General features: G+C 40.0%; 1 protein-coding gene across 3 annotated transcripts in view; it reads right to left on the reverse strand.

The window, feature by feature from the left end:
• The window catches only part of AFG1L (AFG1 like ATPase), a 70,249-nt gene extending 52,902 nt beyond the window's left edge, over positions 1 to 17,347 (reverse strand). Inside the window, exons 1-2 of one of the 3 annotated variants that reach the window (XM_071741215.1) lie at positions 17,057 to 17,347; positions 8,126 to 8,349 (exon numbers count right to left, since the gene is read on the reverse strand). In XM_071741215.1, the coding sequence (XP_071597316.1) occupies positions 8,126 to 8,349; positions 17,057 to 17,162 (330 nt within the window). In that variant the 5' untranslated portion in view covers positions 17,163 to 17,347. The remainder of the gene's footprint in view (positions 1 to 8,125; positions 8,350 to 17,056) is intronic. The other 2 variants (XM_071741214.1, XM_071741213.1) reach the window with 2 other exon arrangements.
• Between the last annotated feature and the right edge of the window lie 4,714 nt (positions 17,348 to 22,061).

Raw genomic sequence — 22,061 nt, forward strand, 5'->3', positions numbered from 1 at the left:
ATAGCCACTCCCAAGTGTAACTCTAAAAAGAAACAGGTTGTAGAGAACTGGAAATCTTACCAAAATTCTCATAAAATCCATGAAACTGAACACTTAGAAGAGTATTAGGTTATTTAAAATTGCCCCACTTCCAGAATTCTATAAGCTGAGCCAGAATAAAAGAAAATTAACATTGCAACCCCGTGGTCTCATTTTGATCCGGATAACTGATAAACAACAACTTGTATCTAAAGCACTTTCCCGTGCCATGTTCAAGAAATGGAGGAGTCAGTAGCAAAATACTAATTAAATATGAAAGAAAATATATGACCAAAAGGTAGAAAGATAATGTCTCAGGGCTATAGTACTGGTTTACTCAAAAAATATGAAAGCATACCTCTTATATAAAAGAGCCACTTACAGATTTAATTTAGAGCTATATTAACAGGATAATAAAAATCTGTGGCTGAGCAGGATTTCAGATGTAGAGAAACCACTCCATTAGCAGACAAGGCTGCAACTATTTGCTGGGGCTTTGAAAGCATTGCAAGACAACTGAATTGACAAACATTTTTCAGTGTTCACTTTTTAAGAGCTTGCACTCATTAAAACTACTGATGCTCAGAGTTACACAGCAAAGAAAGGGGAAACAAAAAAATCCAAATGAGAGACACTCGCAAGAATTTCTTCCTTTTTAACTTAACAACTCATTTAAGCAAGACAGAAGACTATGACATTAAGTTTATTATATAAAAAGGCTACATTAATGTGATTTCCAGTTTCACAAGGAATGATGCAAAGCTAGAAAAACAAAACAATGTTTACACTGCTGCTTTACCTGTATTCATAAAGCCTATACACCCAAAAAAAGTAATGTTCATATTTCTATACATTTTCTTTTCATTGTAAAGTGTTCATTAATTACATTTAACCATCTTGAAGTTTGTCTTCTTAGGCATATTTTATACTCACTCCAGTACTTGCCATTTCTAGCAAATGTGTTAAGAGGCAAAAGGTTTTTTGTTTGTTTTTTTTTTTTTCCCCTAAAGGAAAAAAAATGGTTTCTACGGTTTGGGCTCCACAGAAATCTAAATCAACTTCTGGTTGATTTAAAAAATAGAATTTGGGGGTTTTTTGTGAAGACAGAAATTTTTGAGTGATACCTAATTACTAAAAAATTAATGGATGGATAATGTGGCAGATGAAACACATTTACAGAAGCTGAGCATCCCTAAAGGCAAACTGACTGACAGAAAAACTCTTCTTTAAGCAACTAAAGAAGTTTGTTCCAAATATTTTATGTATACTTCTGCCAGAAGTGACACTACTGAAACTTTTAGGATACTCACTACCTCAATCCTGTCTAAAGGATGAAGAACTTATTTTTATATTCTTGGGCTGTTTTTGTAAACATGTATTCCATCTTTAAAAGGTAAACTCTACCAGTAGACTTTCAGTATTGAAACTTAGACATCTTTTTGGCCTCAAGCTATTCCGCATGATGATAAAATGGATTTCTTGTTGGGTTTTTTTTAAATTATTCTCATGCAGAAAGAAGCCTGAAAGTTGTGTACGAAGAAGAGCAACTTCCACAAGGATTTCTGACAAAATCCAATTAATGCTGTTGGTTCAACTTAGAGCACAGAAAGCAGTCAAGAAAGTCAGTGGTATGGGAGGGCAAAGAAAGCAGAAGATTGATGTTGGTTCTATTGAAACACAATCTCTAAAACAAGGAGGGAGGAAATCTCATGCAGAGGATACTCCAGTTACCCTAAAATACGGGTAGTCTTGTTTATTTCAGGGAGGAAAGGGAGAAAAATGGAACATGTAGGAGATCAAATTAAACAAACAAGCTTCTCCTCGCTCCTCATTTCCATATTATCCTGATGTATATTTGGGGTCCCAATATAATATTACTCAACTGGTTGACAATGAATTTGCTGTTGCAACAGTGGTAAGATTTTAGGGTGTTAAAGCTGTTATTTACAATGTACAAAATAAAAGATATTAAGGATGCACAATATTTGAGTCTGAAGGGGGGAATTTTGAAATCCTTAGACATATGTTTTAAGTGCTTACAATATCCTTTCAAACAAGGGCATGACCACAAATTTGTCAATCCCTTGAATTCTCCAAGTTTCTTAATTTCCGTAACATTCTTAACAATAGCTGAAGAAAGCACAACTTCAGTGCTTCACCAAGTTTCATTATCATGACGACACGGTACAGAAGGAAACTTTTTTTCGTTTTACAGATCAGTTTAATTATAGACCTTTTGCTGAAAATCATTCACATGGTAAAATACTCACAATTCCACAAGATGACACACACATTAATGACCCCAGATTTACAGAATTCTCCATTATCATAATGTTTCACACATTTGTTTCAAAACTGCATGACTTTCTATGATTCCATTACATCTGATTTTTCTTTTTTTTTTAAGCTTCACTTTAATGCCTCATTTAAGAAATAATATTGTTCACAACATCTCCTTCATTATTACAACTTCCTATTCTTTCTTAAATATCTTTAGTAAGGTGCTATGTCTACTCACTTTCTCCCTTCCTCAGACATAAGAAGCAAGCAGCTCATTTCCTGGGAATATTTACACACTGATCTGAAAAACGTTTAAGTGAAAATGTATGTCAGTACTAAGATGGTTAATTAAAATATGCAAAAATCAAGAGACAGGCATCCAAACTGCAGATTCCTTTTTTAAACACTAACAAAAGTGCTTCTTTCTCCCACTCTTTCAACTCTCCTTTTTTTTGTTGCTGTTGTGGCTGAAGACATTTTCAAGGTTTTGAATGGTGTTTACTATTGTTCATACCTCTTTTCAAAACATGACCTCACCTATAATTGAGCTTATTTCAAGTCATTAGTACAGCAACTCAACAACTCTTAAGATGTCCCAATTGGTATTATTTTGGAAAGCTAGAGATCTGAAACATCTATGCAAACTCTTACAGCCTTGAACTTTAATTCACAGGATCTCAAAATATCTCAACATACAAGGCCATGCTGAGTTGAAGATCAAAGCCATTGTTCAGATCTGAGTAATCATTCTGAAAAACAGCAAGACTAATTCTTTTTACCCCTCAAATCCATTTTAAGATCATTCCAGAAAAAAACCCTACATCACTGTGGAGTCACAAAAATAATATTTGTCTCAAAAGAGCCACCCTGACAAAATGGACATTGTGCTGAGGTGGAGTCTTCATTCATGAGCCACCTGGACTCCCTTCACTCAAGGAGAGACCCTCTTGTGGGGAACCATCCTGATAAACGGGGCCCTTTTCTCACAGGAGCAGCCCCTTCCTTAGTGGCCATCCCGATCAGCCTAACACTGTCCTTGCAAGGGGAGCTTTGTTTGAAGGCCTCCCTGACAGGCAGGACACTGTCCTTATTCCATAAGGGACAGGGACAGGCAAGCTGTGCCCTGCAGAGGCAGAGTGACATCTTGTGTGTGCCCCCTGTGAAGTCACTGGAGAGGGAACATGCACAGAAATAGAGGTTATTTTCCACTCATCCCATCTGGAGGGGCCCAAGTGAACACCTGGCTTTGCAAGATATGCCAAAGCCCCCCCAAAAAAGGTGGGGTCAGGAGGCATAAAAAGAGGCTCACTTGAAATGCTGAATGTGTGGCCACCATCCAAGGACCACAACTTCCTACCAAGATCATCACTGGATCCAAGGGTGGTGGCACCCTTCCTATCTCTCCTTTCTCTCTCTCTCTGTTTCTAACCTTATCTTGGCACATAATGGTGACATAGTTTCTAACTTTAAGTTTTACAACCCATTGCTTTGTTAGTTGTAGCCTGTTGTTTTGACAATTCCCTTAATTTTTGCTAAATTGTAATCCATTGCTTTGAAACTACCATCATTTCTCATTCTGCTAGTTGTAATCTGACATGCTTTACAATCTTACTTTTAAGTAAAGTTGTGTTTTTATACAAACCTCCTGGGTAACACTTTACTCCTAGAGTACCACGCAGAGAATTCCCTTAATCTCACTGAATGGGCTGTTAAAAGAGATTAATTAGAGGAGGAGGAGGATTGGGCGCAGCTACACCTGGACTCCTCTCTGAAGGAGTTTAGAAAGTAAGGAGGTCCAATCTGAGTCTCTCTGGGTTGACCCCCTCTCTGGGGACCTCTGCCCATGCCCACTCTGTGGGACATAACACTGTACCCACCCTGTGGGATGTGGTATTCGGTTTGGCCCCCACATCTGGGGAGTCCTGCTCACCTTGTGGGGCGTGACAATCATTAAAAAAAACAAGCAACAGAGTTCTATTAACATAAAGGAAATGGTTTGTGCTATGTAGTCTTCTCCTGGACTACAGGTTTCAGAAAGGTTGGGCCTGTGAGGTAACACAAGTCTCTTGGATAAACACTAAAATGCTTCTATTACATTTAGTTTTTCTTTTCCCTCTAATTCAACTTTTACCATATTTTTAGTAAATAAAGCTTCAGATAAAAAGTGCCAGATTATGGACAGAACTGAAAATGACGCAGACCACTCTTGTAACGGTTCAAAAGTCCAAGAATTTTTTTTTTTCTGTAATAACTGCTAGTTTAGAAGAGGCATCTGCAATTCTATCACCAAAGACAACAGGCAGTAAAAAATATAAGACAACAGAAAAGGCTGACAGCAAGAGGACTCTCTCTCTCTTCCCCCTTCTCTTCACTGCAGTCTCTCAATCACATTCTGTTCAATGACAGAGCCAGAAAAAAAAAGCATGCTTGGAATGCTGAGGACCACTATTTTTTGCTTCTAAAAGCTGCCAGTAGATTATCACACAAGAGATTGCATACTAAAAGTAGGTTAGTAAAGCTTCTAGAAACCTCCTGAAAAAGCAAAAAGTCAATTTACAAACTACCATGTGTAACTGATGAAAGCATTTGACCTATTTCCAAAATGTCCCTAAGTAATTTGAAACACGTTTCATTTATATCAATTAAAACCCACCAAGTACAGAACATTGAGCAAAACCAATGCCAATTGTTTTATCATAAAAATAGCTGAACATGTATAGTGTAAGGTTTATCTTTTACTTCTTAGTGTATTCAAAGTTACAAAGTACCAGACCTTCAGGGGAAGAGAGTGCCAATGAGCTATGCAGCAATACAGGATTTACTGTATCATTAGTACTTCCTGGAGACACCACCTACCAGTTATGTGACCTATTCCCACTCATAAACCTACACAAATCCTATTAAACCAAGGCCAATCCCAGAGAGCAGTACTCACCACCTCATCTTGGTACAAAAAGCCTTAGTTCTACTATCAAAAACTGAATCAAATTCACAGTAGCATCCCTACCCTGAAAGTCCATCAAAGGAAAACATACATTTTGCTTACTTAGACAACTTCTTGACAGATGCAGACATAAGACATACGATGCCACTGTCTACAGCTGGTACAGTGCTCAGCAGCCCTGATTTTACCAACTACCTATTTGCAGGTGTGACTTACTCAGGGGAAAACCTTCATTAAGGATGTTGACTGCAACTTTGCTGAAGCAACACCTGACCTGCATTGGAATTTAAACTACACTTTATGTAGCTTCAATTTGACCTTAAAAGGAGCTTGGTTTAAACTGGCAAATAACTTCCTCAGAGACAGCAGAAGAGAAAGTTGTTGTGACTTCTTCCTCTCCATCATGAACAATTATTTGATTTAATTACAGAAACTAGCAGGCTTTAACAGATCTACACAAAACTTATTGCTCTCCTTTTCTTTGAGTTTTGATGTATGGCACAGCACTACAGTTCTCAGCCTGGTTTCAGTCTTCTTAAGAATTCCACAGATATATCAAGCCCTGGAAGAAAAGCCTCAAACTACAACAACACCCCAATAGCCCATTCTGTAGCTCTACAGCTGGATTGCACTGACTGTGGCATTACTTCCCAGATTATTAGCAAGCCTTGCAACAGTTTTTAAAGACTGTTTTAAACTAAGCATGAAATTGAAGCAATGTTAAAGGGATGAGTGCTTAAAAAGGAACTAGTGAAAATCACATTCTCAACCTAGAAAATGGCCCCTTTTTAAAGGTGGGTCATGGAATACCTTGAGTTGGTAGGGGAAGGGACCCATAAGGATGATCAGCTGCTTCTAAAACAGAACTTCCAAAGTCACACTTCTTCAAGTCTAGGAGAAGCCTTGCCTTAGCACTTCACTTTCTGTACACTTACTGTATTTCACCACTTTCCTTTTTCTTACAGAGTACCTGCCTTCTGCTCCATGGAATTATTTCCCATTCAGCCTTTTCTCTATATCTCAATTAAAAGAGCTCCTTTCTAGGTATTTAGTCTGCTTCCTTTCATTGAGAGGCAGGAAGACATTCATAGCATTTCCAGTCAGGCTTACAATTAGCAAATACATGATCTCCAGCTACATATTTAAGTTTAAAGCATTCCAAGGATGTTGGAGGTAGTTTAATGGGCAAGCACATGTCCCTGCTGTACACTTCTATTTAAAACAGATACACCTACAGGAAAAATACAGGGCATTTACAGGTATAACATTTGTTCTCCTACCTGTGTTCCCTTCTCTTATTTTTTTCATGCCTAGAAGCTAATATACATCTCAAGAGTCTTAGAGTGGTAACTAGTCATTTGGTGCCTAAAAGGCAGAGGACAGCATGTCATTAGAGATACTTGAGCCTTGTACACTTTGGCTCCCCTGATTTCATGGTACATAATTTAGACTTGCCATGTAAAAAAAAAATAGTAGTTTGTGTCAGGTAATAGGAGAATTTGGGGTTGTAATGGGAAGTATATGGTTAGGTAGTAAGTGCAACAGAACTATTTTTAGATTTACGCCCACGAGATGAGGTGTCTTGTATAACAGATACTGAAAAAGGATGGCATGGCAATTTACTAGCAAGGTCTGCACACATTGACTGTAAGTGTGGAAGTTACTTTTGATGAAAAATAAAACCAAAAATGGTGCAAGAGAAAGAGTGAAAGAAATCCACTCAGTGGCTGGCTGGGAAAAGCACTGGCAGCTTCCAGACATCCTCTGCATAGTTGTAGGGAGGTATTCCTCCAGTGCAGGCAGGAAAAGTGATCACAATGAACATCTTGTCATGCTTTCTTCCCAGCAATATAATTTTATGATGAGACTCATTGAAATGCCCCAATCTTATTGTTTCCCCCCACCTGTTTATGACAATTTGTGTTGACTGGAGTATGTTAATAAGGTGTAAATGAAGGATATTCACTCATTCAGCTTCTGTGCATATCTATGATTGCCTAATATTTACCAAGTAATTAAATGTCTTATCTACTTTGCTGGGGCTATGTTTTGTTTTCTGAGATACAAACACAAATCTACACAACAACAGATAAGGAAGTTGAGTTCTAGTTACTTTCCATAAGAACTTGCCACAGCAATGCTATCAAGATCTGCAGGTGCAAGGCCACAAGAGCAACAATCTGAAAATAACAGCATGAGAACAAGATATGAAAAATACTGCCATAGAGGCTCTAGAAAACACTGCATTGACAGCTTCAAGCAAAAGTTACAGAGCTGCAGCCTATTAGCATTACAAATGCTAAAGGGGTATGGTTGCTAAGGCACTGTGCAAGAGGGATATGGTTGAATTTTTGTTAATACTTTGGCAAGAAGCTGTGATGCCTCCCAAAGCGCAACTGGGATGCAGATCACACCTCTGCCTTCTTTTCTTACCTCACCTGGAGAGTAACAATGCTGGAAAGAATGGGTATTTTTTTAAAGTCAGGTCTGATCTATACTATCATGTCTTGTAAAGATAAACTATTTAGACTCTGATCACTCATTTCACTTACATTCATGAAGATCTGTTAGAACACAAAACATCAGTAACCATGTAACCCAAATACACATTACACCAGTGCTTGAAAATTAAAACCTAGTCTAGGACCCTCTCTGCTGCAGCCAAATGACATTTTTGGGAAAGCAGACAGTAGACATAATTAAAATCGTATCGGAATTTCTTAAAGAATGATTGTAATATTGGTTACTTCTAAAGTGCCACAATGATCTATTTGTAAAGATTAAAAAATAAAAGTCACTTGAATGACAGAAATTTGTGTTTTAAGCACAGTCTTATAAGCAAATAAAAATTTTAAAAAATATTTTTATCATAATAAGCCTCACCTTTGAGAAAAGATTTTTTGAACCGATGCTGTAGCCTTTAAGGCTCTCATGTAACTTCTGCAGGTGCTGCACAACTCTTCTTTGTTGCTCATCATTCTTCAACTCTTCTTGCTTAATCAGAAAGTTATAGTGTTCTAAAGGTCCATTGCACACCAGTAAGGCCCTGGCATGGGCATCTGTAGAGGCACCAGGCACTGTCTTCTCATCTGCCTGAGCTGTGTATGCTGTTAAAATGAAAAACAGATTATTAATAGAGAATTTGTGTAAAGCATCCTCTTACAGACAACATACATTCTGAATAGTTTACACAAAGACATCAGTACATTACTCACCTGTACAAGCACTAGAGTATGCTACCCCTTTGTTTTTCATTAAATCAACTTCTAACTTCAGTAGTAAACACTTCTAGTAGTGTGGTATGACATTTATTTTTATTTTTGACATGCACACATAGTAAAAAGCTCATTTGGATGGTAAGATTTGGATGAGCTGTTACAAGGCAAGTTTTTTGGCTTTGTTTTGTTTTCTCCTCCTGGGCAAATTGGGGCAAAACCAGTTAAAAATTCCAAAGTACATTTGTACATTTCTCTGAACAGATTCATCCTTTACAGAATGGTGGACAACAGAAATTCTGTAAGAAAGGTGAAAGACAAACCACTCCAAGCAGCAACTGTGAAGCCCTGCCACTGCCATAGCCTGCTCTGCTGGCATATAAGACTAGTAGACAGGAAAGAACATACACAATTACAAAGAAGGTTTGCTAAGTCAGCAAGATCAGAAATTTAAGAATGGAATACACTGAAAAGGTGGTTAATATCTTCTTTGCTTTGAAATAGATTGGAATAGGAAAATGTCTATCAAAGACTACACGGTTATTTTTGCAGATCTGAAGAAATTAATCCCTCAATGCTTTAGATGAGTTTCCTAAGCAACACCATGGCCTCTACCCACTTTCTTTGAGGCCTCACTGGAAGCAGGTGAGAAACCAAAACACTAGGGAAATTAAACATTTTTCTCTTTAAAAATGAAAGGCAGATCTAGAAATTCACAGATCAATAAAAACAACTTCAAAACACTCAGAAATATTCAAACATGTAAAAGCAGATTTTAATCTTTTTTTTTTTTTTTAATAAAATACTTAACAAGAGTACAACATAACAAATAAAAAGCAACACTAGCTCCAAAGGAACAGTGCAAAATCAAAAAAAAACATTTTAACTGTAGAAACACATCTGTCATTGGGTCACATAATGCTCTCACATATAAAGCCGGAAAGAGAACCTTTCCAATAGTTTGAGATAGGGCTCAGAATCTCTGCTTGGTGCAACCCAGAATTTCCATTCATGACTGGTATATGGCAAAACAAAGTACACAGACCAGGAACACAGAGGGGGGCTACAAACACCCTTGAAGACAAGGCAACTGACAAACTGGACAAAGACTAATACATAGGATGCAATTCAACAGGGAAAAAGTATGGTGCCTAGGGAAAATAAATAATTGAAGAGAGGGGGATGACCAGCTAAATAGCAGCTCTTCAGAATCATAGGAAGTTAGGGGTTAGATGTTGCAAGACGAACCTCTCTTAGGGCACGGCGCTCTGAGGTTCCAGCAGAAGTGCACAAATAGTGCTCTGAGTTTGTTACCCTCAGGATTGGTTAGCCTGGCTCAGTGCTAATGCCCCGGGTTCAATTAACCTCTCTGCTGGCTTGCTCAGGAATGAGCTGAGCTTGTGCCTCAGGCCTCACCTTTTATTGGCCCCCTAATCCTGCTCATGCGCAGTGGGGGCCCGCCCTAATCAGGCACAGGTGGGCTTGACACAAGCTCATGCCCACTACCTGGTAATTAGTGGCACCTGGTTGCCTCATTGCCTCATTTCACTACAGTTAGAAGGGACCTCAAAAGATCATTGAGTCCAACCCCCCTGCCAGAACAAGGTCATCTACAGGAGGTCACACAGGAACACATCCAAGGGGGTTTTGAATGTCTCCAGGGAAGGAGACTCCACAACCTCCCTGGGCAGCCTGTGCCAGTGCTCTGTCACCCTCACAGTGAAAAAATTCTTCCTAATATTTATCTGAAACTGCCTGTGCTCCAGTTTATAACTGTTGCCCCTTGCCCTGTTGTTAGTGACCCCAGAGAGAAGGTTCACTTTGTCCTCCTGGCACTCACCCTTTACATATTTATAAACATTGATGAGGTCACCCCTCAGTCTCCTCTTCCCCAGGCTGAAGACAACCAGCTCCCTCAGCCTTTCCTCATAAGGGAGATGTTCCACTCCCTTCAGCATCTTGGAGGCTCTGTGCTGGACTCTATCAAGCAGTTCCCTGTCCTTCTGGAATTGAGGGGCCCAGAACTGCACACAATATTCCAGATGCTCTGCCCTCACCAGGGCAGAGCAGAGGGGGAGGAGAACCTCTCTCAACCTACCAACCACCCCCCTTCTAATGCACCCCAGGATGCCATTGGCCTTCTTGGCCGCAAGGGCACATTGTTGGCTCAGGATCATCCTTCCATCCACCAGCACCCCCAGGTCCCTTTCCCCACTGCTGCTCTCCCACAGCTCAGTCCCCAGCCTGTACTGGTACCTGGGGTTGTTCTTTCCCAGATGTAAAACTTAAATTTACACTTGCCCTTGTTGTAATAAATTAAATTTCTCCCTGCCCAGCTCTCCAGTCTGTCTGGGTCCCTCTGAATGGCAGCACAGCCTCCTGGGGTGTCAGCCACTCCTCCCGGTTTTGTGTCATCAGGAAACTTGCTGAGAGTGCACTCTGTTCCCTCATCCAGGCCATCAATAAATATATTGAATAGTACTGGTCCCAGTACTGACCCTTGAGGACTCCACTAGAAACAGACTTCCAACTAGACTCCATCCCAATAACTACAACTCTCTGTCAGAAAGGATTCAGGGGATATACTGGATCACAAACTGACAGTGAGACACCATCGTAACACTATTACACGAACAAAATAAAATTAAATTAAATGAAAAACAGCAAGTACTCTGATCGATATATATAAGAGATAATGTAAGAATACATGAAAAAAAAAAACCAACCACCAAAATCTCTTCTATTCAATACTGGTATAATCTGCCCTGGGACACACTTTTGAATTTTCACATTGTATTTCATGAGATATATTAAAAGAATGGGAGAGTAGAATTTAAAGCACTTTTTGTTAAACCATGGGTCACAACCCAGGGAGGAGTTGTCAGGGGCACAAGAAGAGTTTTGAATTCTTATAAATGAATATAGCTATAAGAGAGAAGGATGAAGCTGAACAATTAGATCCCATTATGTTAATTTATTGCAAGTGTTACCTTAGTTTCTTCAAAGCAAGACGGTTACTGTTTACATCTGGAGTCAAATTACACCAAATTCACCTGTCCTGAAGGAACAGTTACTGCTATGAATTAAAAGTGATTAGCTCAACCCTAGCTAAAGAGACCAGAGTTGAGTTCCAAGTCTGTTATTGACAAATTTTGAGTAAAACCTTTAGAGAACAGTACAGAAAAGGACACAGCTATCTCCAGATATAGGAAATAAACTATACAGTCACCTCAATAACTGTAATTAAACCAATTAAATCAATTAATAGTCTAGAAGCTGTGAGACACTGATGGGGAGAGAATTTTAAAAATATGCTTGATAAAAAATCTGTCAGGAACAGGTCAGCAATACCTGACCTGCCTCCAAAGGGAAGGGAAAAGGCACAGATGATCTCTAGAATTATCACAGATGATCCACATTTTTTTTTTCAGCTTGTTTTCAACCATTCCATATAAAGCCAATCTCAGTCCTGTGATCTGTACCTATGAACTATCAATGCCTTTGCTACGTGCAGAGCTTGATGGCTCTGAAAGGGCCACTGTGAGGAACAGTCAGTGCCCCATCTATAACATCTATAAAGCCAGCAGTTCCTATGGCTTACCACAAGTTTGGAGAAAAACAATAAAAGCTGATTCAGGGATAAGAAAGGGTTTGTGGCTCATGACCTTCCTGGCCATGGAAATAACACAGCAGCAGAACTCCTCAGAAGGGTTCTTTTTGGCTCAGATTCCATGTATTTACAGCAAACCATTCTGAGAATGGAAGAAAATACTTTGTCATTAACAAATGACAGAGATGGAGAGTGTGAGCAAGTGAAGACAGAGGGGGTCATGGGACAAATTACTCACTGTTATCCTAAAATAATACTGAATACCAGGGTTTAAATATTATGGGGGTATACCATAGTACACTATCAGGAGGCACACGGTAACTGGTAAGTGATCACCTCAAACTTGTAGCTGCAAAAGGCATATGCTCTTAAAAAGTGTGTAGGGGCTTTAGAAGTAAGTCAACAGAAGACAGCTATTGAAGTGATAAATTACCCCATGAGAGAGAAAAAAAAAATTGGTTCTTTCCTTCTAACCCTTGTTTTGTGGAAATCATTCACACAACCATGCTTCTATAGTAATCTATTTCCAAACTTAAAAGAAAAGGAAACCTTAGAAATGTTAATACACAGTAGAGGAATACCAGGAAACTACCTTCCATAAGTTTACGTAAAGGAAACTACTACTAAAATAGGAATCACCTATGATTCAGGACATTAATTGTAGTCCTACAGCCTTCTCCTTCATGCAAAATATGACCACTTATCTCTTCTTTATAATTTAATATTTGTATTACATAAACTGTTACTGGATTTTTATTAGCTTCTTTCTGAAATCTTCAAGTCTCACACAAAGAAAAAGCATCTTCCCTCTCTATGCAGTGTTCCAGATATGACTACAGAAGAGCACAGCATCATTTCATTATTCACCTAGTGTGTAACCACAGACATGTACTTATACATAACATACCTTTCCCACCTTCACAGTGTTGGGCATTATCACATTTAGCCTGATTTTCTCTGCTTCTTTATGAGTTGCCACCAGGTTGCAACTTTTTATTAACTTCTGTTTCTAAAACACACGTATTTAACTGTAATTTCACTTTACTTTAAGACAGAAAATTAGCTGCTTGTATTTGCCTTTCTGCTTGCTTATCCAAAGCTCACAGTCCAAGTTGCAATGAAGATCTATTGTGATACAAATAAAAAGCCTTGCCTTAGAGAAATGTGATGGAAAAAACTCACCAAAGCCAAAACTTCTAAATGGACAAATGCCTAATGAAAATGACAACCTATTAAATTATTAAACCAATTATTAAAACCAGTTATTAAAATTTCCTTTGAAATGGGAAACGTAAAACACTTCAGTAAACTGGCATTAATTTCCTACTGCATAGGTAAGTGCCTACATAAAAATATAAAAAGCATTCTTACCTCTGGAAAAGAGCAGCAAATTGAAAAACTGATGTTGTATGTTGTCAACTTACTGCCACTTACAGCTGATGTCTGAGATGACCCAGGAAAAGGCTTGTGAGTTTCAATAACACTGCTTATGAAAGCAACAGTCATAGCTGAAGCAAGCACTGGAGTTATTTATGCAAGAATACAATCTGAAATGGAAGCTAAGTTGTGGTGTATCAAAAACTGATCTTGATGGCAGCCAGGAGGTTAAAAGCATGAAAGGGTAACAGATTTACACCATTTACTGGCAATCCTTATTTTTTCCCCTAAAAGTTATATTTCATTATGTAATTATGACAATGTGATGTCTAAAATCGGTCAGAAGAGAACTCTCGTGACAAAAAATCTAGCAGGTCTTTGTTGACCCCATAATTCAGGGCCTAGAAAAAGAATATGGGCTTCTTTGACTTGAATTTCATCTTTGCTATCTTTCCATGACTTTTTGACTTATTAATCTGTGAGTTTTCAAGTAATACAAAGAGATGTCATATGAATTTAAGATTACTAGTCACTTTTGTAAGAGACAGAGTATTGCACACATTAATAAAGTTTGATCTGCAAGATCTCTTACTACTCTCAAACTAAGTATCTTTTAAAGACTATTAGATTTTTAGACCTTTAATAGGATGAAAAAGAATAATGGACAGATGATAGCCAGCAAAAGAAGCAAAGATCAAACAGTGGAACCAAACTCCTTTTATTGCAAAAGTAAGTCATGCTTTAGATGACAATATTCATCTCAATAGAGGGTCATTCACAGTACACAAGAAAATGTGTATTATTAATTCTGTAAACAGAGCTGAAACAAGCACTTCATGGGACTGATGATTAAGAAAAAAAAAATCACCTTTAAGCCTTGTGCTCTATGTATGATGCATGCAAACAATCAGAAATAGGTTTTGTTCATAAAGATTAAGGCTAGAAGACAACATTGACTTTTTGAAGTAAAAGGGAAGTTAAAATTTTCTAATTATCCTTGAATTGCATTCAATAATTGTGCTTGATTACAGCACATTTTGAAGAAAATATATTCTGAAGACATAAGAGATGATGAATTAACCATTTCCTATGACTAAACCATCTAAACCAAACTCATGGAGCTTACAACTGCAATAAAGTTCATGACCCCAGAATCACCCACTGTCACCTTTGCTGACAGTCAAAATCAAGAAGCTGGAACTGCTTTTGCTATTCCAGTGCTAAGGCAATGTAAAAGTGTTTCAGTGCTGCTCTGCAGACAGAATTCTGCCTTGAGAGCTTTTCAGAAACACTGGAATTTGGAAAGGGGGGGTGTGGTGTGTGTGGTGGGGAAGGTGGTAACAGCATCTTTTAAACGCTGCACTGTTCAAAATATTAATTTGGGACACAAGGAAACCAAACTGCTTCAAATCCCCCAAACCTTAATGTAAAACTGCTAAAACTGCCTATGAATCACAGCTGCCACGACAGAAGAGGACTTTGACGGTATCAGAGACCTCGCTAAACGGGTGATTAAGCTGACAACAGAACTGCTGCAAAATCTTTCCTTCATACAAGGTCTTACAGTGATGGGGAAGGGAAAAGGTACAGCTTTGTAGCTCCAAAGGTTATTTTCCTGCAAAGGAATGGGAGAGAAGGTAGCAAAATACCAGAATGGTTTTTTTTTTTTTTTTGCTGGTACTTTGTACATAATAATGTTCTCTTGCCTAATCTTTATTAAATGCAATTCTGCAGAATCAGTCTCAAATAGGTAAACTGTGTACATGGATTTGTAGGAGTTAAGTACATGCACTCAAGTTAAGAACAGGTGTAAACCTGCAGAAGAACAAAGACTTGTCATGTAAGCTTCTCAGAAAGAGATCATCTGTTGGTTACAAAGCAGGAAATATAGTCCTATAGTAACACCAAACAATTGCTCCTTTCAAAATATTTTACAGTGCTTAATGAGAAGAACAGGAGAAGAGGTCATCTGAATAAATTTTTTACTTTCCAGAGCTTAAGAGAATGCTTAGAAAAGTGAAGTCCAATCAACCACGCTGAGAAGCTAAGCTATCTGTATAAATTGAAAATTTATGCCAATTTCATATATGCCAATATCATATAAAACAAACAAGAAAAATACAGGCCTGTTGAACTGAGCAATTCAAATAAGAAGAGGTAGGTTGCAGCTAAGATACAAGAAAAAGGACTTGGAGTGTTTTCCCATCTTTGCCTCATTATGTTACATGAATCACTGAACCCCTATTTATTATTCTTGCAGCTCATTCACTAGGCAGTACATGTAGCAATATTTAAACTTCTAGAGAAACATATGAGTTGGAACTATAATTCTGCTTTAATGCATACAAGCCTGTGGTATTATTCTGAAATAAGATTATTATTTCCCTGCACACCCTATCCAAAAATCTGACCTACAGCTGAAAAAAGGAGAGCTAGAAAAGTTTATCAGCCAAACTGCAACTTTACACAAATACTACTTATTAAGTCTTTTAATTAAGGAAAAGGTATAAAAATGTGGAAAGCAAATCACAAAAAACAGATAAAAGACTATAAACCATTGATTGTAAGAACAAGATTACAGATCAGTTCGATGGCTGCCCACTCCTGCAGATGTTCTCAAATAAATTATCTAAGGACTGCCTTTCCTTTAACACAGAAGCTGCAGAAATGCAGAAGCTCAAGCCCTGGATTTGCTCTGACATTATTTTAAAACGGTTATACATTGGTTAAAAAAATAATCCATATAGAGGTAAAAGTGTTAGACCAATACCAAATAAAACTATAGCAGTAACCGTTGCGGTTGCCTATTTTCCTCAGGATGTATTAATATTGTACAATCACAATATAATGTATATATGAACATCTAACAATCTTCCTAGATCTGCTGACCGACTTTCAGACCTCTGGGACCCACCTGTACTCTAACCAAATCCCCGCACACTTTTGTCAGACCGGCAGAGGACAAACAGCTCTCCCTAAAGGAAAAATCCTCTGCTTCTAGCCTAAGCCTCGACAGCCTTAACCTAAATCCCCGTAGATTTGTGTATTACCCCGACTTTTTCAGTAAAGCTGCCCCACAGAGCTCGCTGAAGGATCTTTATGGGGAGCAAAGAACCCCAGACAGCCTGAAGCACAGCAAAAGCTCTGGCGGGCACTACCGCACTCGCCCGCCGAGCCCCCGATGCAGCCCGAGTCGCTACGGGAAAGCGGCACCGCCAGCTCGGGAAGCCGGGGGGCCAACCACAGATCCCCCGCCGCTCCCGGGGACCGCGGCTGAGTACCGGCAACAGCCTCTGGCCGCGCCACCCGGGGACGCGGGGTCCCTGCGGGGTTAAGTCGGCGGCCAGGCCACCCCGGCCTCCAGAGAGAGGGTACATGAGGAGGACAGGGCACGTCAGGGCGGCAGGGCTGGTGCATGTACCGACGGCTGCTGCCCGGCAGGGCCGGCCCCAGCAAGCTCCCTCCCGGGGGCCCAGCGCCCCATCCGCCGGAGGGCGACGAGGGACGACAGGGCTTCCCGCCTCCGGTGCGCGGCACCCTGCCTCCCTCCCGCCCTTGGCGGTGCCCAACAGCCTGCCGCTCGCCCTCCGCCCGGCAAGGTGCGGTACTGACCTCTCCGCAGGGCGGCGGCCCGCGTCGGTAGCAAGCGGCCACCCCGCCGCGCCGCAGCCCGCAGCAGACAGCGCGCAGTAACCAAGGGCGACATGGGCGCCGCCATCTTCCCGGCCCGACCTCTGCGGCGGGGGCGCGGGGCGCGCTGGGAAATGGAGTCCCGCCGCCTCCCGGGGCAACGGCCACGGCTCTGCGGAGGAGCCGGGCCGGGACAGCCATGTCAGCGGCGGGCCCCGGCTCCTCTCCCTCCCCTTGCACACCCGCAACGGAGCCTCAGGCAGGCCTGAGAGGCAGGCCCTGGGCAGCCGGCCGCGCCCGCCCCTGGCCCGCAGGGAGCGCAGCCGCTTCGGTCACTAGGCACAAATGACACCTCACGCCAAGTGTCACGCTGTGTGTCATTTATAGCACCTCTCTGCTCGTACACATAGAGTCAATTTTTCCAAACAACTTGCTTGTCACCTGTGATTTGTATAGTGTCACACCGGGGCTGTATCCAATGCATTCCTGCTAGCCTGGCTGTCACTGAGGAGTTTTTGCAACTGAAACTGCATTTATCAATGATTTCAAGTTTGTGTGGTTTACCTCTAAAAGCATGGGCCATAAAATATTAAGGACAAATATATGTAACATATTAAAGTCAAATATTCCTGGCCACAGTTACAGTCTATCTACATTATTAGCAGTACAACTGCTTTAATGCCTACGAATGTATGTTTAAACCACAACAGCAAGATACCTTAGCGTAAAAGCAATTTCCCTAAAGATAAAGCAAAACCTAGAGGTTGATTCAGCCCCGTATGGCCGGTCTGTGCTGAGCCCACAGTAAGCCATGTCCTTGGGATTATTTCTGATGCCCCACAATGCCAACAGCCTCCCTCTCTTGGTAGGTACCTGGACTATCGGAGCCAACCACCACCAGCGTGACTACAAAATTCTTTTAACAGAAAGGAACAGTGCCAAAAAAAAGATGACGCTCCAAGGGACAGGCGCTGGCACTTGGGAATTGCTAACCACAGTACTTGCTGTTTCACTGGCTGGGCCCCCTTTCCCGTCAGAACTGCACCCAAAGGTCAGGATGGGGCTTCAAAAGCTGTTGCCTAACGAGTGCATCGTGCAAGAAAGAGATAACAATGCATCTGCTCATGGTAAAAGTGCAGAGGAAATGCTTTAACTGACTTTCAGTTTGGCAGCGTCAGAATTCCTATGTAATATTCCAGCATTAAGTTCCTGTGCAACATGAGAGAGTGAGCAAGACATTTCCTTAGACTATGAATCAATTTTTTAAAAAACAATATTATAAAAAAAAAGTTGCAACAGGGCACTACGGAATGGCTTGCGAACACGAGCTGATTATGTCCTGGATAGGATTTCTAATTTTAAAAACAACGTTTATTATCTTGGAAACATTAGGAGACTGAAGTTCTGTTCTAAGATGTTCAGTTGCTTTAAAATACATAGTTGCTCCAGATACATCTTCAATCCTATGTAACTAATAAAGTAGTGAAATGAAGTGCCAGCTAGAAGAAATGTTTTTTTGTGCATTTCCTTTCATTTTTACTTTTTTTTAGCATTTATTAGTTTTGACTCATTCTAGCATGTTACAGCTATCAACACCTGTGCCCATTTAGGAATGAATTCCAGTACAAATCATAGTGAGTTGAACAGACGTCTCAAAGATGCATCACAATTGTTGCAATATTTTTAGAAACTCAAACAAGGAAACAACTTCAGTAAAAGTGATTTAAATAACAAATAACTTATCTTTATAAACAGCTTATCTCCTTGAGAACAAAGAATAAACAAGGCAACAAGAGCTGTTTTTTCTTCCATTATTAACTCAGATCACAATATGAATGGGTGAAATGTCAAGAATAATTGGAGAAAATGACAGCATAATCTTCAGCAAAAACATCTGATTTATTTAAATTGCCACTGTTTTTTTCTTAACCTTGTTATCTAAGGCAGCATAGAAAAACTTCCCACGTGGGCCTATTCTGACATCTTCTACAGAAGTGAATAAATCCTCTGCAAAGGTTTAGGTCTTCTATACACTGGCAAATTCTGAAATGCCACCACACACTGCACTGCACACCCTAGGAACCAATCTGCATGGGCTATCAGCACTTGGCAAAACTGCATTTTGGTGCTCATCTAAACAAACAGCACTTTCAAGTATACTTCTGTAGATTAGCATGGTAGAGTCCTGTAGTAGATACAGATCCGTTCCACGGTGTATTTGTATACTTCATTCTCTGTACCTTTTCCTTCTCTGGATTCCCAAAATGTGACATTGCAACTTCGTAGCAATTAAAGTGACATTTCTTCAACCCAGCTACACTATTATCACCAGTCTACCAGCTAGCCAAAAGTATAGGAATAAAAGTAAGGGGTGTTAATAAAACCTCTCTGGCCTCTAGTGGTGTCAACTCCACTACTTTTAGACATCCTGATGTGCTCATCCCTATGGAGATGTGTCCATGGGTCTTTGGGTCTCCACTGGACCCTCTCTGATTTCTGCAGAAAGAGGGCAGGGTTTAACTGCCTGCAACTCTCCAAGATATTCCATTCCAAGATATTCTCCTCGAGCACAGACCCTATGAAGAGAGGCTGAGGGAGATGGGGCTGTTCAGCCTGGAGAAGAGGCGGCTCAGGGGAGACCTCACCACTCTCTACAACTCCCTGAAAGGAGGGCGTAGCCAGGGGGGGGTTGGTCTCTTTTCCCAGGCAACTTTCAACAAGACAAGAGGGCATGGTCTTAAGTTGTGCCAGGGGAAGTTTAGGTTGGATATTAGAAAGAATTTCTTTACATAGAGAGGGTGATCAAGCATTGGAATGGGCTGCCCGGGAAGTGGTGGATTCTCCATCCCTGGAGATATTTAAAAAGAGACTGGATGTGGCACTCAGTGCCATGGGCTGGCAACCGCAGCGGTGGGTCAAGGGTTGGACTTGATGATCTCTGAGGTCCCTTCCAACCCAGCCAATTCTATGATTCTGATTCCCATCATGGAAAACAACTTTGGCTTCCAAACATGCACATACTTGTGATACAGAACTCACCAGCCAGCCAGCTCTACGCAAATGGATTCTGTGGCTAGTTTTCATCAACACAACTTCCAGCAAATGCCATTTTCCTGGGATTATATAAAAATATTCTGCAGTAAACTTGATAATAACATCATAATTTCAAGACAATCAAATATGCTACTAATACTATACCTTGTTTACCAAGCCTTAGATTAATAAAGCTGCACAAATGCTCCCAAACTTAATGACTTACAGCCATTTTCACTTGCATTTTACAGCTTGCATTCCAGTCAGATGAAACAGCTCAATGTCTTAGGAATTCACTGCACAGTTTTGCAGCTACACGGACACTACTCAGAACATCATCTCTCAGAACAAGAAGTTCACAGTAGAAATGAATGCCATGAGGTGGTGGATGACATTTTAAACATAAGAATCTAGGATTCTGTATGAGAATCATACCTTGTTGAAAGGGATACTATTGTGTAAACAGGGAGAAGATGAACTGAATACAATAGATAAATTTGAATATATATAAAAAGTTGATATGGCAAATTATACTTACAAGCTTAATATTTTAGCTAGTAGACAAGTACACAATACAGATATTTGAACACCATGTTTCAAAGCACTGGAGGCTAATGCAGGGATCAGGAATTAATTTTTCACATAAAGCATTGTTCAATTAGTTCAATGCCTTGTGGGTTTTGACTTATCCTGAGTCAGCATTGCCCAGAAGCTTTGACAAAATATCACTGTGTCAAGTTGACTAAAATGTGTTAACCTGGGTGCTTGTCAGAAGGCAGGAAAGTCCTCACTTAGTAATGGAGAGATTTTGTTTCCTTTACAGTTATATGTGACTTTTTCTTTTTTTTAAAAAAAGACACAGACAAAAAACTCCTTGAGAGGTATTACTATACCAATTTTGAGAATTAATCTTCCATTAATACCTGTTTCTGTGGGTTCACGCTATGAGAGCTGCTATTCATATTGTCACTCAAAGTTATGCCAGAAAATCTTGGGTGTCATACTAAAAAAATAATGTATAGTAAGAAATCTATGAGTATCTAATCTCTTGGTTGTTATTTTAAATGCCTGACTTCTTGCATCTAATCTTTGGACCTACAAACACAGCTGACCTCTCTCCCACCAGGTTTGAAATCTGGCCCAAAGTTTGTTTCAAAAACAGAACTGAAACTTTTGTTTCTGGATTTATGCTCACCTTCCCCCTGAGAGAAAAACCCTCTAGCAGGCAGAAACAACTACAGATAGTTAACTGCTCTTATGGATTGCAAAGGAAACCAAACAAAACAAAACAAAAGCCCAACAAAAAAAAAAAAAAAAAAAAAAAAAAAAAAAAAAAAAAAAACCAAAACCAAAAAAACCCCATCAGAAACATAATTTAAAATTTAAAAAATTCCTTTTCTGAGAGTTACAGAGAAATAAGAAGGCTCAAAGGAGGACTGTGATTTTCCCCCACCTCTGATCCTGCTCTTTGCCTCATTAGCCAAGTGTGACATGCATGCTTTCACATGATGTAAGGAGGCTTAGTCATGAAGCCTGGCATCTTCTCCTTTGTCTCCCAGGTCAGAGGATTTGTATTTGACCCCAATAAAAAACAACAACAAAACCCAACAACCAACAGAGGGAAGACCTCAGCAAATCCCTGGAACCTCCTTACTTGCCACTGCTTTTGACATAGTCACTAAAATTCACTGCCTGTAGTTTGCCTCCATACAGCTCTCTACCACCAGCTACCTCTGTTAGGAAAAGCAGACAGGACAGTGGTGCTAAAATAATATGCCACAAGAAAAGCAATCAGCTTAAGCCTCACTCTTAGCATTTACCCAGCGTGAGAAGAAATTATATTCTTGATTCATCATAAGCTCACCAGCTTCCCAAAGGTATAGTATTTGGCAATTTTTGTTTCTTTGGAATAATGATGAAACAAGGCTTGGCCAGGAGTCAAAAAAATAAATGT

The sequence above is a fragment of the Heliangelus exortis genome, chromosome 3 (genome assembly GCF_036169615.1).
Source record: "Heliangelus exortis chromosome 3, bHelExo1.hap1, whole genome shotgun sequence".
Lineage (NCBI taxonomy): Eukaryota > Metazoa > Chordata > Aves > Apodiformes > Trochilidae > Heliangelus > Heliangelus exortis.